General features: G+C 39.8%; 1 protein-coding gene across 3 annotated transcripts in view; it reads right to left on the minus strand.

Moving 5' to 3' along the window:
* Positions 1–15203, minus strand: part of LOC126260934 (probable Dol-P-Man:Man(7)GlcNAc(2)-PP-Dol alpha-1,6-mannosyltransferase) — a 173340-nt gene that overhangs the window by 143554 nt on the left and 14583 nt on the right. For all 3 annotated transcript variants that reach the window (XM_049958437.1, XM_049958438.1, XM_049958435.1), the window contains exons 3-4: positions 12630–12762; positions 12285–12458 (exon numbers count right to left, since the gene is read on the minus strand). In XM_049958437.1, coding sequence (XP_049814394.1) covers positions 12285–12458; positions 12630–12762 — 307 coding nt within the window. The remainder of the gene's footprint in view (positions 1–12284; positions 12459–12629; positions 12763–15203) is intronic.

The raw sequence follows: 15203 nt of genomic DNA on the forward strand, positions 1-15203 counted from the left end.
AACAATGTGATTAAGCAACAAATACAGTCAATAAACAGGACACATACTCAGTCCCAAACAACAGCACAGCATAACACCACACAAATAGCACACACAGCAAACAGTGACACAAAGAAGACGTGAAAACAAGAAAGAAGATTCAAGATGGTAAACAATGGCCTACATGCACTAATTCACACATAAAATAACAAATAATTTCAAAAGAGAATGTATGAACATGGCATTCAAAACAGACAGTTCAATCCATAAGTACATTCTAAAAATAACAAAAGACACAGATGTCTACCAGAAAATAGGAATATACCAATCACAATATAACAAATGTGATGGAAGATATGTAGGACAACCAGCAGGACATTCAACATCCAGTACAAAGAACATATCAGAGCATGGAAATATGGGGACTACTGATGAACGGGATACAACCTGTCGGCTTTGACCAATGACATCAGAATTTGCCAGAGATGATTTATTAGACAGAATTAACAGCAAAGATGAGTGATCATAAACAAAGGAATGCAGGAGAGAAAACAGATGGTACACATATGTCACATCCAGTAATATTTCGAACATAATGTTAAGGATATCGCTTTTTTGAGTTCTAGTACTTCTGTAAAAAGTGAAGAAAAAAAGGGATAGAAGTAATGGTAGCATGGAATATTTCAGTTGACACATATATAAGTTGTATCTCAAACTTCTGTTGATCTGTATACCTTAGCTACAGTATGGGATACAAATTTTGCAGATGTTTTTTCTTTTGCTTCTGCTACTAGTAGCATTCTGTTCTTACATAGATAGTATTACTAGCGAAGGCAAAAAGACCTACACACAAAATATTTGTATCACATACTTCAGGTGACCTATATATGCCAACTAAAGAATAGAATACTACTGCTAACAAAAATGAAGAAATCAATGTACGTAACATAGGCATCCTGTACCTCAGTTCAACTACGCGAAGGCGAAAAGAAACGACATATATAAAATTTGTACCCCATACTTCAGTTGACAACAGCAAAATTTGTGTCCCATTCTACAGTTGAGCTAAGAAAGTCAACTGAAGAATAGGATACTAGTACTAGTGAACGGGAAATAATGACATTTATAACACGTGTACCCTGTACTTCAGTTGGCCTGTATACGTCAACTGAAGAATAAGTTACTAGTGCTAGCGAAGGCGAAAAATAGTGACATACCTAACATTTGTATCCTGTTCTTCAGTTGACCTATGTAGGTAAATGATATCAATGATACATATGTTGCTTTTTTCGTCTGTGTAGCACCAATATCCTGCACTTCAGTTGACCTGTATACGTCAAGTGAAGTATGGGATACAAATTTTACAAATCTCAGTCTTTTCACCTTTGTATAGAACTGAAAAAACCTAGTGATACTAGTACTAAGTAAGGGAAAATGAGAAATGACTGCAAAATGACACACTTAAATGGGCAATATGTAACAGGTACATTATGTATATCCATCTGAATGGCTCTGTATTGTCGAAATGTGCCATGTCCCCCTCCCTACAACAGATTTTATGGCTGACAAATAACCTCCTATACTATTGGTACAACTCCAATTGATGAATATCTGAATTCAGTATTATGATTCATGACAAGATGCTGAAAACCCCTATTCCCCAAATCCCTACATGAAGAAAAACCATCGGAAAAATCTACAGAACCCTCTGCAACATGACCTTCAATTAATTTTACCAACACTTTCTTCATTCGATTAGGAACTAATTTAAAAACTACATCATCACATTGTGGAACTGAAATTAGACTCATCGATCTCTACTATAACACCCCTTCCCCCCCCTCCCCCCCCCCCAAAGACCCCCTACACTCAATATATTCCCCACAAACTTCACTATAAAATGAATACCAGTCTAAAATGGTATGCTCACTCACACAATATTCATGCGCACACAACCACACAGGATCTCTCAAACACCAACAGTATGTAATTTCTATTATATCCCTCAAGGCCAGCTTCGATTTCTCAAACCCGGCTCTTCGTCTAACTGAGCGCCATAGTCAATCCTTGCTACACTTCCATATGAATAAATTGTGAGTACGGAGAGCAGAGACATATGTTCGGAGGCGCATGTATTCGCCGCACTCACATCATCAAACGTAATCAGCAAGAAGACCAGACATTTGCAAAAATTGAATGGTTGCCATCATATCTATGCCAAAAGCCTGCTTTAAGTCTTCCATATTTAAGGGAATAGATAAACCCATAACTAAAAACGAAAATGAAAAGCTAAACATTCTTCTAAATGAAAAGCTATTCTTCCAAATTATCTCAAAATCACTAAGAATGAAATTAAGTACCGAAAGAATCAATGCAAATGAAAAAAAAAATCTTACGAAATGTCTAGTGCTGTCTTTTAAAAACACATTCATTTATTTCGATTTACAATGATGGTGCTTATCCACAGCAGACAACCGACTTATTATCTATGGCTCGAAACTAAAGACATTAATATCTACGAGCAACCTATGACATCATTGGTCAAAGCCGATGGGTTGTACCCCATTGTTCAGTTGATCTGAAATATGGTACAAGCCACTCAACTTTTGCAGAACATTTAAGAGAATATAATCATAAATCTACTACAAGAGAGAAAGACATGAAAATAGAATAAATAATGAAAGATATGTCCTAACCTCACAAAAAATTTACCACATGTACAGAACAAAGGCTAATGGAAAATACTGCTAAATGACCAAGTGAATATGACTAAATACTCACTGTTTACACTGACTGATCATATAACACACAGTAATCCGAATAGATGATCACAAATCCCATTTCTCTCCCAAGGATATAAATGTGAAGAAAACAATAAAATAATAAAAGCACACATACACACACAGAACTTACGCAGCACCCTTATAAACACAGAAAAAAACTTACACAGCACCCTTATAAACACAGAAAAAACAGTTGAAAGCAAAACCTGATAAATTTGGCAGCACTTACAGAAACAAATGACACTATACACACAGAAAATGGTAGCTAAATTGCTACAGATTGAAAACAGTGACCAAAAGGAAAACTGCACACCTTCAACCAGTTTGCCACCTGGGAGAAAGCTGTTTGGCTTAAAAATAACGAATTAGGCACAGATCTGTAAGTACTTTTCCATTTCATTTTACAAGCTTCAACTAACTGTTTTAAATCTATAATGTATAAGTGTAAATGATAGCCTATATGTGCAAACAAAAAAAATCATTTAATATTTCAGGACACCCTCTGAAGATGCCTCGTAGCTAAGACAAAACACATCTGGGTGCACAAGATGAATAGAAAAACTTAATCTGCAGTATGCAAAGCATGTTTTTCTTTTGAACTACTGTAATTTAGATACAGCTGTTGTGAAAATGGCCAGTACATGAAAAGAGTAGTTAACTTTTCCCTGTGTGGCTGGTGTTTCTGTAGGAAAGACTTGCTGTTTCTACTGCATTAGCAAGTAAGCTGGCAGACACAACTGACATTGCAACAATTTCATATATGAGGTCTGTTAGAAGAGCATGCAACCTCCTCTTTTTTAATGAACACCTGATGGATTTGAATCTACTGAGATTGTATGAGCCAACCTTGAATCTTCGTACGCATCCTTGAATCTTCGTATGCATGCATGATTTTTTTCCTGGCTGTCAATAACATCAGTTGGTGGCAAACAGCAGTTGTGTGAGGTAGTATGTAGTGCTTGTGTCGGTTTTTCATTGCAAGGGAAATGATGGGACGATTAGAGCAGTGCTACTGCATCAAATTTTGCCAGAAACTGGGTGACAGCCTGGTGGAAACCATACGGAATTTTCAGACAATTTTTGGTGGGATGTTATGTGCATCACACGGATTATGGAGTGGTACAACCAATTTAATGATGGCTGCACATCGGTGGGAGCAAGCCATGCTCCCACTGGCCATCAACATACCAAAATGACCACGCCATTGCTGAAGTGAACGCTGTAGTGATGCGGAACCACTGTGTGTCTGTCAGAGAAATTGTGGAAGAGGTGGGCACCAGCACTTTTCTGACACATTCCACTGTGACCAAAGATTTGGCGACGAGGAGTGTCTCAGTGAAACTCATGCTGATGCTGCTGGCGGTGGAGCAAAAGCGACTTTGTGTTAAGTCTCACAGGACGTGCTAGACACCACAAACAGTGACCCTGACTTTGTGAACACCACAATCACTGGTGAAGAGTCCTGGATGTACAGGTACTACCTGGAAACCAAATCCCAGTTGTTAAGGTGGAAGCATTCCTCATTACCAAGACCAAAGAAGGCCTGCCAAGTGCACAGCAACATCAGAGTGATACTGACTGCTTTCTTTGACTCCCCTGGTGTGGTGCAGTACAAGGGGCATTTGAAAAGTCTGTGCAAAGTCTGAGAGAAGGCACCAAAGGCACGTATCAAGGTCATGTTTAGTTAGTAGCATCTTTGGAAAGAACACACACCAATTTTCAGGCAAATTGGTGTATTTCTTTGTGTTTCATGTGAATTAAGGAAGTCTAGTGACTGTCAAAAAATGGATGAAAAAGAATTTCGTGTGGTGATTAAACATTACTTTATGGAAGGCAAAACACCTCAGGAGACTAAAGAGAAGCTTGATAAACATTATGGTGACTCTGCACCTTCAATTAGAACAGTTTATAAGTGTTTTAAAAATTTTCGGAGTGGCCATATGGACACAAGTGCTGCTGAACGTTCTGGACACCCTGTGGAAGTTACGACTCCAGAAATCATTGATAAAATCCATGATATGGTGATGGATGACAGAAGAGTTAAGGTGCATGAGATTGCTAGTGCTGTGGACATCTCGAATAAATGGGTTCACAATATTTTGCATAAACATTTGGACATGAGAAAGCTATCCGCAAGATGGGTTCCGCGACTGCTCACACTTGACCAAAAACGGACTTGTGTGAAGTGTTGCAAGGATGGTTTGCAGCTGTTCAGGAAGAATCCGCAGGACTTTAAGCATTGTTTCGTCACTGTGGGTGAAACAAGGATACATTATTGTACCTCCTGAGACCGAACAACAATCTAAACAATGGGTTACCAAGGGAGAATCTGCACCAAAATAGGTGAAGACCATTCCTTCGGCCAGAAAGATTATGGCGACTGTCTTTTGGGATTCACAAGGGATAATCCTCACCGACTATCTGGAAAAGGGTAAAAACTATTACAGATGCATATTATTCATTGTTATTGGACCGTCTGAAAACCAAGCTGCAAGAAAAATGCTGGCGATTGGACTGCAAAAAAGTCCTTTTCCATCACAACAATGCACCAGCACAAACCTCAGCAGTTGTGGTCACAAAATTAATTAAATAGGATTCCAACTCATTTCACACCTCCCTATACTCCAGACTTGGCTCCCTCGGACTACTATTTGTTCCCCAATTTGAAGAAATGGCTGACGGGACGAAGATTTTATTCAAATGAGGAGGTGATTGCAGCAACTAATAGCTATTTTGCAGACTTGGACAATTCCTATTATTTGGAAGGGATCAACAAATTAGAACAGTGTTGGATGAAGTGTATAAGTCTAAAAGGAGACTATGTCGAAAAATAAAAAAGGTTTACCTCAAACATGTTAGTTGTTTTATTTTTGCACAGACTTTTCAGATGCTCCTCATACACCCTGAGTACAAACCACAGGGTCAAACTCTCAGCAATGAGTACTACAGGGACTTTTTCCATCACCTACTTGCGGCACAAGAGACTGGACTTGAAGTCAACAGGAAACTGGTGTCTCCATCACAACAATGCCCCAGCACATTCCTCGCACTTGATTCAGACAGTTTTGGCGAAAAACCGGATTCCTATGCTTCAACAGGCTCTTTACTCTCCTGATAAGGCCCCTTGTGACTTCTAGATGTTCCTCAAACTCAATAGGCCACTGGAAGGAACATGATTTCAGACAAGAGAGGACAATATGGCTGCAACAACAGCCAAGCTAAACTCCATTCCGAAAGAGGCTTTTTTGGCATGCTTCCAACAATGGCAGCACCAATGGGAGAAGTGTCTAGAGGCCCAAAGGGAACTACTCTGATGGTGATTAAGTGTCCAATACTCCAGGTAAGCCAGTTTCTTTTTCCTGGCCAAAGGTCAGATACTTTTCCAACAGGCCTCGTATTGTATCAGAATCAGTATATAACATTTATAGAGCATTTAAGGTGAATTTTCCTGCAGCAAAAGGCTTGCCCTTTGCTTCTGATACATCATCTCATTAGTTTTGAAAATAGTTTCACTACAAACATTAGACAAGCATAATATCACCACATTTCTGTTTTTGATAGCTAAAGAATGCCATTAAAACAAAAACAGAACCACAGAAAAGTATCATTGCTTCAACACACAAGCAGTAACAGAAATTACAAGTATTAGCTATGCATCACACACACACACACACTCCTTACTGCCACTTATTAGAAACCTCAATTTAAATCTGTAATTGTTTATGAAATATTAAGAGTGTCAGCATTAGGTGAGGAGCCATGTATATTATTATGCTTAAAATATAAAAATAATTTTTAATATATGAAATGCTAGGATAAGAAACTGATTAGATTTTACAAGGTAGAATTCAATGGTATAAGCAAAAAGATGTAACAAAAAATATGTAAATACTCATGTAGTAATATTGACATTAAACATACTTAAAGCAACAGTTCATCTGTTACCACAAGCCAAAGTGAAGCCATTACACTGATTAATATATCTTACACCTGAACATAAAAACTTGTCAATGATTTGGTATGTGTTACTTTGCATGAAGTTGAGTCTATAATTTAGTATGAGCACTGGTGAAATGTTCCATAATACAGCAGACACATATTCATTTACTTCAAAAAATTCACTGGGTGATTATTATTATTATTATTATTTTGAGAAGGTATTTCTTCATTTAGCTCCTAACTTGTGGTGTTGCATGAGGAATATACTTTTTTCTGCACAAATCTCTAAACTTTCCTGTTGATATGAAAGTGATGTTTTGACCTCAAACTATGGTCATGATAGGCTAACATTTCTGTGGTTGAAAAAGCAGTTCTTATTGACAAACAACACATAGAGAAAAAAGTAGTGCAACTTCAGTATGACTATCTGCAGTTTTTGAGATTTTGCATGGATGTCTTGGATGGCCTTGACTCCTAATTCAGATGGCCATCTTCTGAACAAAACAGACTTTCTTTCCTAAAAGGGGGCTGATTTAAAAAGAAAGCGTAAAAGATTAAAATAAATTATACAAAGAAAGAAACTTCTTAAGTCTAGCAACATAGAAAGTACGTGTTACATACGCAAATATCAATATATAAGAAAGTTCTGAGCAAATTGAAAAAGGAGACTTTCACCGAATAGCATAAGTGCTCATGCACACAACCTGCCCCCCCCTCCCCCCCAACACACACACACACACACACACACACACACACACACACACACACTATACTGTGCCAGCTCTCTAAGGCCTATCTCCCTCCTCATCTTAACAATGCCCAATACATCCACCTTCTACATGCTACCCAAGATCCAAAAATCCTGGACACCCCATTGTAGCTAGTTATTGCACTCCCACTGAAAGAATTTCTGCTCTTGTTGAGCAACACCTCCATCTAACCTAGCTTCACTCATCAAAGACACTAACAAGTTCCCACTGATTTCTCACAATCCCCATCCTTTTACCTCCTGAATCCCTAATTGTCACTGCTGATGTCGCCTTCCTATACACCAACACTCTCAAACCTGTGGCCTTGCACTACTAAACACTACCTCTCTCAATGTCCTCCTGTCTCCAAATCCACTACCTCATTCCTCATACAGCTTACCAACTATATCCTGCCACACAGCTACTTCTTTGTTGAGGGGAAGGTATAGAAGCAAATCTGCAGCACAGCTACAGGCACCTGGAAGGGGACCTTCCAATGCTAACCTTTTCATAGGCCATCTAGAGCAAATGCTCCAAGCCTCCCAAAACCCCAAACCCCTTTAGTCATTCAGGTCTGATGATGATATCTTCATGATCTGGACTCAGGGCCAACAACCCCTATCATCATTCATCCACAATCTCAACACCTTCTCTCCTATCCACTTCACCTGGTCCTCCTCAACCCAATGTGCCACCTTTCTGAAAGTTGACTTCCATCTCTCTGATCGCTCCATCCACATCTCTGTCCATATTAAACCCATTAACCACCAATAGTAACTGCATTCTGAAAGCTGTCGTCCCTTCATAACAAAAATTCCCACTCATATAGCCTTGTCAAACCTGAATGGAATATCTGCCGTGACAAGAAGCCCTTGCTCGGTGTGCTTAAGGTCTCACGAGGGCCTGCCCCCCCCCCTCCTCCCCCAAAACCCAGTCCAAAAACAGATTCCCTGTACCATATCCTTATCCACCCCTAATCCTCCCACCACCCCCCAAGAATCGGCAACAAAGAAATGGCCCCCTCATCACCCAGTATCACCCCGGAATGGAACAATGGAACTATTGATTATCTATCAACAAGCCCAGAAATGAGAGAAATCCTACTCAAGTATATCTCCTATTCCTCCTAAAGTGATATTCCATCACCTACCCAAACTATGCAACATCTAGGTCTGGTCCATCCCTATGCTGCTCCCACTCCCAATCCCTTGCCATAGGGATATCTGTGTGGAAGAGCAAGGTGCAAGACCTGTCCAATCCACTCACCCAGCACTTGTTACTGCAGTCCAGTCACAGATTTGTTCTACCCCATGACAGAGCAGGCTACCTGTGAAAGCAGCCATGGGATATACCAACTCCACTGCAGCCACTGGACAACTTTTCAAGCTGTTTTGATAACCCACCAGCTGTCCACCACAATAAATGGCCACTGCCAAACTGTGGCCAAGAACAAAGTTGACCATCCAGTGGCACAACATGCTCAATTTCAATGGCTGCTTCATAATTTGGGCCATCTGGATCCTTCCCACCACTGCCAGCTTTTCTGAACCACGCAGATAGAAGTTATCCTTGCAACACACCGTTTGCTTCCATAACCCTCTTGGCCCCAAACTCTGTTAATGCACATCCTCCACCCAACAGTCTTTATTTCTTGTCACTCCCTCCTTAATCCATATCATTTTTGTTGTGTGCCATACCCCACTGGCTTCGATACCCGTGCATCGAATGCCTAGACTGTGAATCTGCCACCCCTCCCTCTCCCAGTCCTAGCCAGCAAACCTGCTGCCTCCCTCTGCTAGCTACCCACCACCGCAACCCATCTTCCTGCCTCTCTCTCTCTCTCTCTCTCTCTCTCTCTCTCTCTCTCTCTCTCTCTCTATAACCCCCCTTCCCACCCTACACTTTACCTCACCCCAATCCTCTTGCCAAATTCAATCCCAAATTGTTTTGTGTGTGTGTGTGTGTGTGTGTGTGTGTGTGTGTGTGTGTGTGTGTGATTGGGGGGGGGGGTCTCCTTTACTCCTAAATTATTTATTTATGAGTATAGCTTCTTTTTACTAAAGCCACACTATATGGTATACCACACAGAAAACAGTTGCGACAGAAAAGGTATTTAAAATACCTAGCGAATGACAGCTATAAAATCATGTGTTGTACAAACTATAATTCAGCACTTGTTGTGTACATGAAAGGACATTTACAAAAGATTTTAAAAAGCTCAGTTTCTGAAATTCTGATTTGATGAGTGGGTGTCAGAGGCACACACCACGATCAAAAAATGTGAATATTCTGCATTTTTTTATTTCTAAGCACATTATCAATTTGAGTCAAATGTTAGGTTACTTGTTCTAAACATTTTGTTTCGAGAAGGCTACTGGATGCAATTTTTGACAAAGATAACCATTTAGGTCACAGACACTAAGCATAAAAACATCAGAAAATTTTAAGTTTCTAAGACAAGAAGTGGATGTATCTGATTTGAAGAATTGATCTTCAAACATGAGTAATTTGAATTTATGTAGCCAGTAAATAAATATATGGATTGAAGGGCCAGTAACTGTACAAAAAACAATCAAACATACAAAATTTCTGAGCACACTTCACAAGAACACATCACATTTTTTTGCCTTTTTTAATTCTACGAGACTGATATTTACATGAAGCTAATGGTGTCAGTTTAACGTAACACAATAGAAAACAAAATTACTGACCCTTTTTGTACAGAAGAAACAAAAATTGTATTAAGCTAATACCACACAAGTGTATTAATGGACTGCTGAGCCTACTGTAGGCAACAGTTGGTGGGAACTTGAAGCTTATCAGACAAGCAAATATGAGGAGCGTTCACATAATGCAACTCATCTTTTGTTTCCCCACAGCCAATTTTGGTTGAAAAAATATGAATTTTGTTGCGGAACATCGTGGAATATTCCAGCTTCAGCCCCTATAGTTTCATGAAGTTCCAATAAGTGGTAGTGCTTTAAGTAGCCTTCAAAATGGTATCTGTAACGAAGATGTGTTCCAAGCAGAGAGCGGTCACTGAGTTTGTTTTGGTGGAAAATCAGAGCATCACGAATATTCATAGGCACTTGCACAATGTCTACAGAGCCCTGACACTGAACAAAACTATAGAGTCATTGGGCAAAGTGTCTGTTGTCATCACAACAAGATAATGCAAATCTGTCCAATATCTCATGTGCTTCTGCGATGCTGGAATGTGCAGACACTCTTGTACGAGGTGAGTGATGGCTGACAATCAAACATTGCACTGGGAGAGTCTCTGAATCGATAGCCTGTTTCCATTTATGTTTAGTAGACGTAGACTGAGAAGAAGACATTTGGTTCATTTTGAGAAAATCCCTCATGACTGTTAGCATCTCTGACTGTGCACTCCTTCAACTGGAGGTGCCCCTCGGTGGGGGGCTCACCCACCTTAGGTGATTGTTCACACCTCCCAAATACTTGGCAGAGGGATCAACTGGCAATTTGGGAAGGTAACAGCTCAGGTAATCACCCCTCTTTGGGCCTGGCCTTTACCAGGGGTATGTTCGAACCCTACCTGTCAATCTGGGGCTGGGAATTATTCATTACCTAGACACCTGTTACATGTCATACATGTGAGCCAGCCTTCTGGAGTGCACAGGGAGGAAGAAGAAAAAGAGGAACTCCAAATGCCAATGCATAGGAAGGATAGGAGATGGAAACAAAGAAAAAAGAACAAAAAAACAGTGGAGGGACTGTTATGATGTCAAGCTACTGAAAGTACAGAACACATTCCCAAAAATATCCCAGACTTCTTCCCCAAGGGAGGGGAAAAAGAACAGCAATAGGATGGACATGCAGCATGGAAGGGAAAAGCTGCTGCAAAGGCTGGTGCCCCGTGGTAGCCAAGCACGAACTCGCCAAAGGATGGTGTGCCCCCTGAAGGTTGCAACATCGTCTAGAAACAGACAAAAGGGTCTCAAAACCACAATCCGTAGAACCAGCAATCCACCTCTTTTGTCAAATTGCAAACAGTAATCTGCAATTGTGCACTAACGCATATGGTCCACTCAGTTCCCACTACTTAAAATGAGCAATTCTTAATTTCTTATCTATTCACAGAAAGATATCCTGCTCCTACACTTAAAGTTCTAAATTATCATGGACTATTTTGTTGAAGGAAAGAACATTGGTGTCATCAGAGATGAAGCGCTTGTGCTTGGATTGGGGAAGGATAGAGAAAAGAATTGACAATGCACTTTCAATGGGGCCACCTCATTATTCATCTTAAGTTGTTTACAGAAAGCATGGAAAACCTCAACTTACATGGCCAGATGGAGATTTTAACTCACTGTTAGTGTAAGACATTTCCTATAGTGATTGATTAACAAGCAGGTATGTGACTGCATAGAAGCAGGTTCTGAGCCAGGGCTGGTTACATACAACAAAAGAAAAATAGTCTGGTGGTGTGATGGCTTGTAAGAGGATGTTGCAGTTACCTGGCATTGGGAAGCAATAAAGCACTGCAATGCATTACTTCAGGAAGTTACATTCTTGAATGAGTAATAAACTAACATAACTCATGACTAGGTCACAATTACACAAGTGGAAGAGAGTTCTTGGAAAATCTTTTCATTTAACATTTCACTGCAGGCACTGGCACTGGGATTACATTTTTTCTGCCTCTGGAAGAGCAATTGAAATTTGACTTACAACTGTGGTATTTTAAATATTATGAAATGGACAACAGATCAACGTTTTTACAGTACAACAGTGTGCCAATTCATATGTACAATACTGTATATCTCTTAATCCTATATGACTGAACTGAAGTATTGTTTTATTTTCTTACCGAGAGGAAGTGCCATGATGTTAGGAAGTGGTCGACTAAGATAGTACATAAAATGGTACTGCGACACAACAATGGCAACAAACCATCTTGTGAACTGCTGTCCAAATTCCGATTGTATGGTATTTTGAAATACTCTAAAGGCTCCCAGAACACACAGGCCCAAAGCTGCTCGCACTAAAGGAAAAAAATTTCAAAGTCAACAATTACCTTTAAAAAAAAGCTACGGCACAGGAATTGCACTGTACTGCACTGCTGCACAAGTCAACAGTCAAAAAAGCAGTAACTTAGGTAGCAGACTAGAAATATCAACACTCATACATAGAAAAGAAGAAAAAAATTACTTACCAACATACTGTGCCCAAAATTTGCTCAACCCAAGTATGTGAATAATTAGCACTACTGGTGAAGACAATACAGAAATTATTATGGGACCAATAAATGTTCGCGGAACAACACCAGGAAATTCATGGTGGTCATACTGAAACATATTCAAATAAAAGCATTAAATTTCGGTAGACAACAAACTATAATTTGTGGAGTCTTTGCAAGCCACTTGTTACTTAGTATCAATTACAAATTATGACACTAAATTAGCTAAAATAGTGGTAACTTGGTAAATAAAATATTGATACAGAACATACATGTACATTGTTAACAACATGGACCTCACCTACTGGCAACGGATTATCAGCTTATGACACAGAATAAGCTAAATTACACCATTTGGTGGGATGCACTGCTAAGAATAGATCAAAGAAACATGAAGACTGATCAGTGATACAAAAACAGAACTCTGCAGAGAAAGCTTGCAAAATGATTGGATTTACCTCTACAATAAACCAAATGTTAATGCTAAGTGCAACAAATTCCTTTATACAGGGTGATTTTTTTCCACCATGTGCAACCTCTAGGGATTGACGATGGGAGGATACGGAACAAAAAAGGTCTAATGAACTTACGTCTGGAAATGCATGGTTCCATGCTAGATACCAGTTATTCAATCCAACTTTGTTACAGAGACTGTGGTCTGATGTGTGCTGTACCAGCAGCCACAGTTACAGTTGAAAAGGATTTCCATGTGCCTCAATGTATGCATATACACACTGTAGCATGTTGTGCCTCACACATTCACATTGATCAGGCTGCATCCGAACAGTGTCAAAGGCAGCATGAATATGCTGCTCCAGTGGCTCTGCATACATGATACTTTTGAGTTGGCCCCATAAACAAAAATAGCATGGGTTGAGGTCTGGTGAACAAGTACACCATACAACTGGACCCCTTCATCCCATCTACCAACCACGGAAGACACGACTGAGAAGTGTCCAGACATTAATGGTGAAATGGCCTGGAGCACCATGCAGCAGCCACACAATGCTTTGAATCATCAATGGCACTTCTTCCAGCAGGGGAGGTAAAGTCACCCGCAAGAAATTCCAATAGTTCCGTGCTGTTAGGCGACTTGGAAGGAAGGCTGGTCCCAAAATATGGTCGCCAATTATCCCAGTCCACACATTCCGGCTGCACCGATGCTCATGATTCACTGTCACCATACCATGAGGGTCCTGTATACTATCCCACATATGACTGTTATGAAAGTTGAAGGTAACAAACAGCATAAAGGTGGCCTCATCTGTGAATAGGATGGATGACACAAATCCCGGAATTTTGGTTGCCTGGTGAAGAAACCACTGACAAAACTGCTTCCGATGCGCAAAGTCTGTTGCTGTAAGTGATGAGGGTAGTAACAATTGTTGTGGAGAATGTTCCACACGGTCGTCTGGCTTACACTGTACTGACAAGGTGGTCACCCTCCACAATGTTAATCAAATTTTCCTCCAAGTCTGGTGTCTGAACATTTCAGGTATGTCCTTCATGATTTCCTGCTTCCTGAAATGACCGTCTCAGACAAATGGCTAAACACTGTTGCAAACATTGGATGCTGTTGTTGTTGTCGGTGGGGATACGCCTCCTGATACAACCTTGCTGCCCGCTGCCTGTTGCTATTTGCCTTTCTGTAAGTAAACACCATGTCAACAAGCTCTTGATTCGAATGTGAAACCGTTGTGTACAACGCTACATCACGTCCACTACAAGGTGAGTCAGCAAAAAAAGTGAATCAGAGATATCATTACCAATTACTATGGCAGGAGAGGGCACTAGGGCATGACGCATGTGGAACAGTACCACCCTCTAAGAGGAAACCACGCATACTGTATCTGCAGCTGCATGGCGCAGCATGTACATACCACAGTCTCGTAACAATGGTCTCTAGCATGGAAACCATGCATTTACAGACATAAGTTCATCAGAACTTTTTTGTTCCATATCCTTTCATCAATCAATCTCTAGAGTTTGTACACGGTGGAAAAAAATCACCCAGTTAATGCAAGAAAATGATGAATTAAGGTAGAAATTTATCACAAATAAATGTAGTCATTGGGATAATAGTAGCCGGTGACAATGATGAAGATGTTTGTTGTTTTGGAAAGTATATTCATTTAGAAAAGTCAACTTATATGATAGGCAGAAATAATGGACTGTCACAGTGGTCATGGTTATTATCAACGACAGTGCTGTATACAAATTACTGAATTAATAAGTACTTGAAAACAAACAAAATGGTATTTGTAATTAGATAATATGAAAAGAGAGTCTCTTATTGACCATTAATAAGTTAGCTTTGTAAAATATAGGGATGAAGCAGAGCATCTGTGATGCCCTTTCGCCAATGATAAGTACGAGTCTCATTTACGTTAAAATTTTCTACAAATAGTAAGGTTTAGCACATCAATATGCAATGTTAAAAGCTGGTGAAAAAACTTTTCTGGTGATATCTCATTCAATCCTGCACGCTTAGTATGTGTTGATAAAAGGGACGTTGACATGAGAAATAATATATATGATAAAAATATCAAA

The sequence above is a fragment of the Schistocerca nitens genome, chromosome 5 (assembly GCF_023898315.1).
Source record: "Schistocerca nitens isolate TAMUIC-IGC-003100 chromosome 5, iqSchNite1.1, whole genome shotgun sequence".
Lineage (NCBI taxonomy): Eukaryota > Metazoa > Arthropoda > Insecta > Orthoptera > Acrididae > Schistocerca > Schistocerca nitens.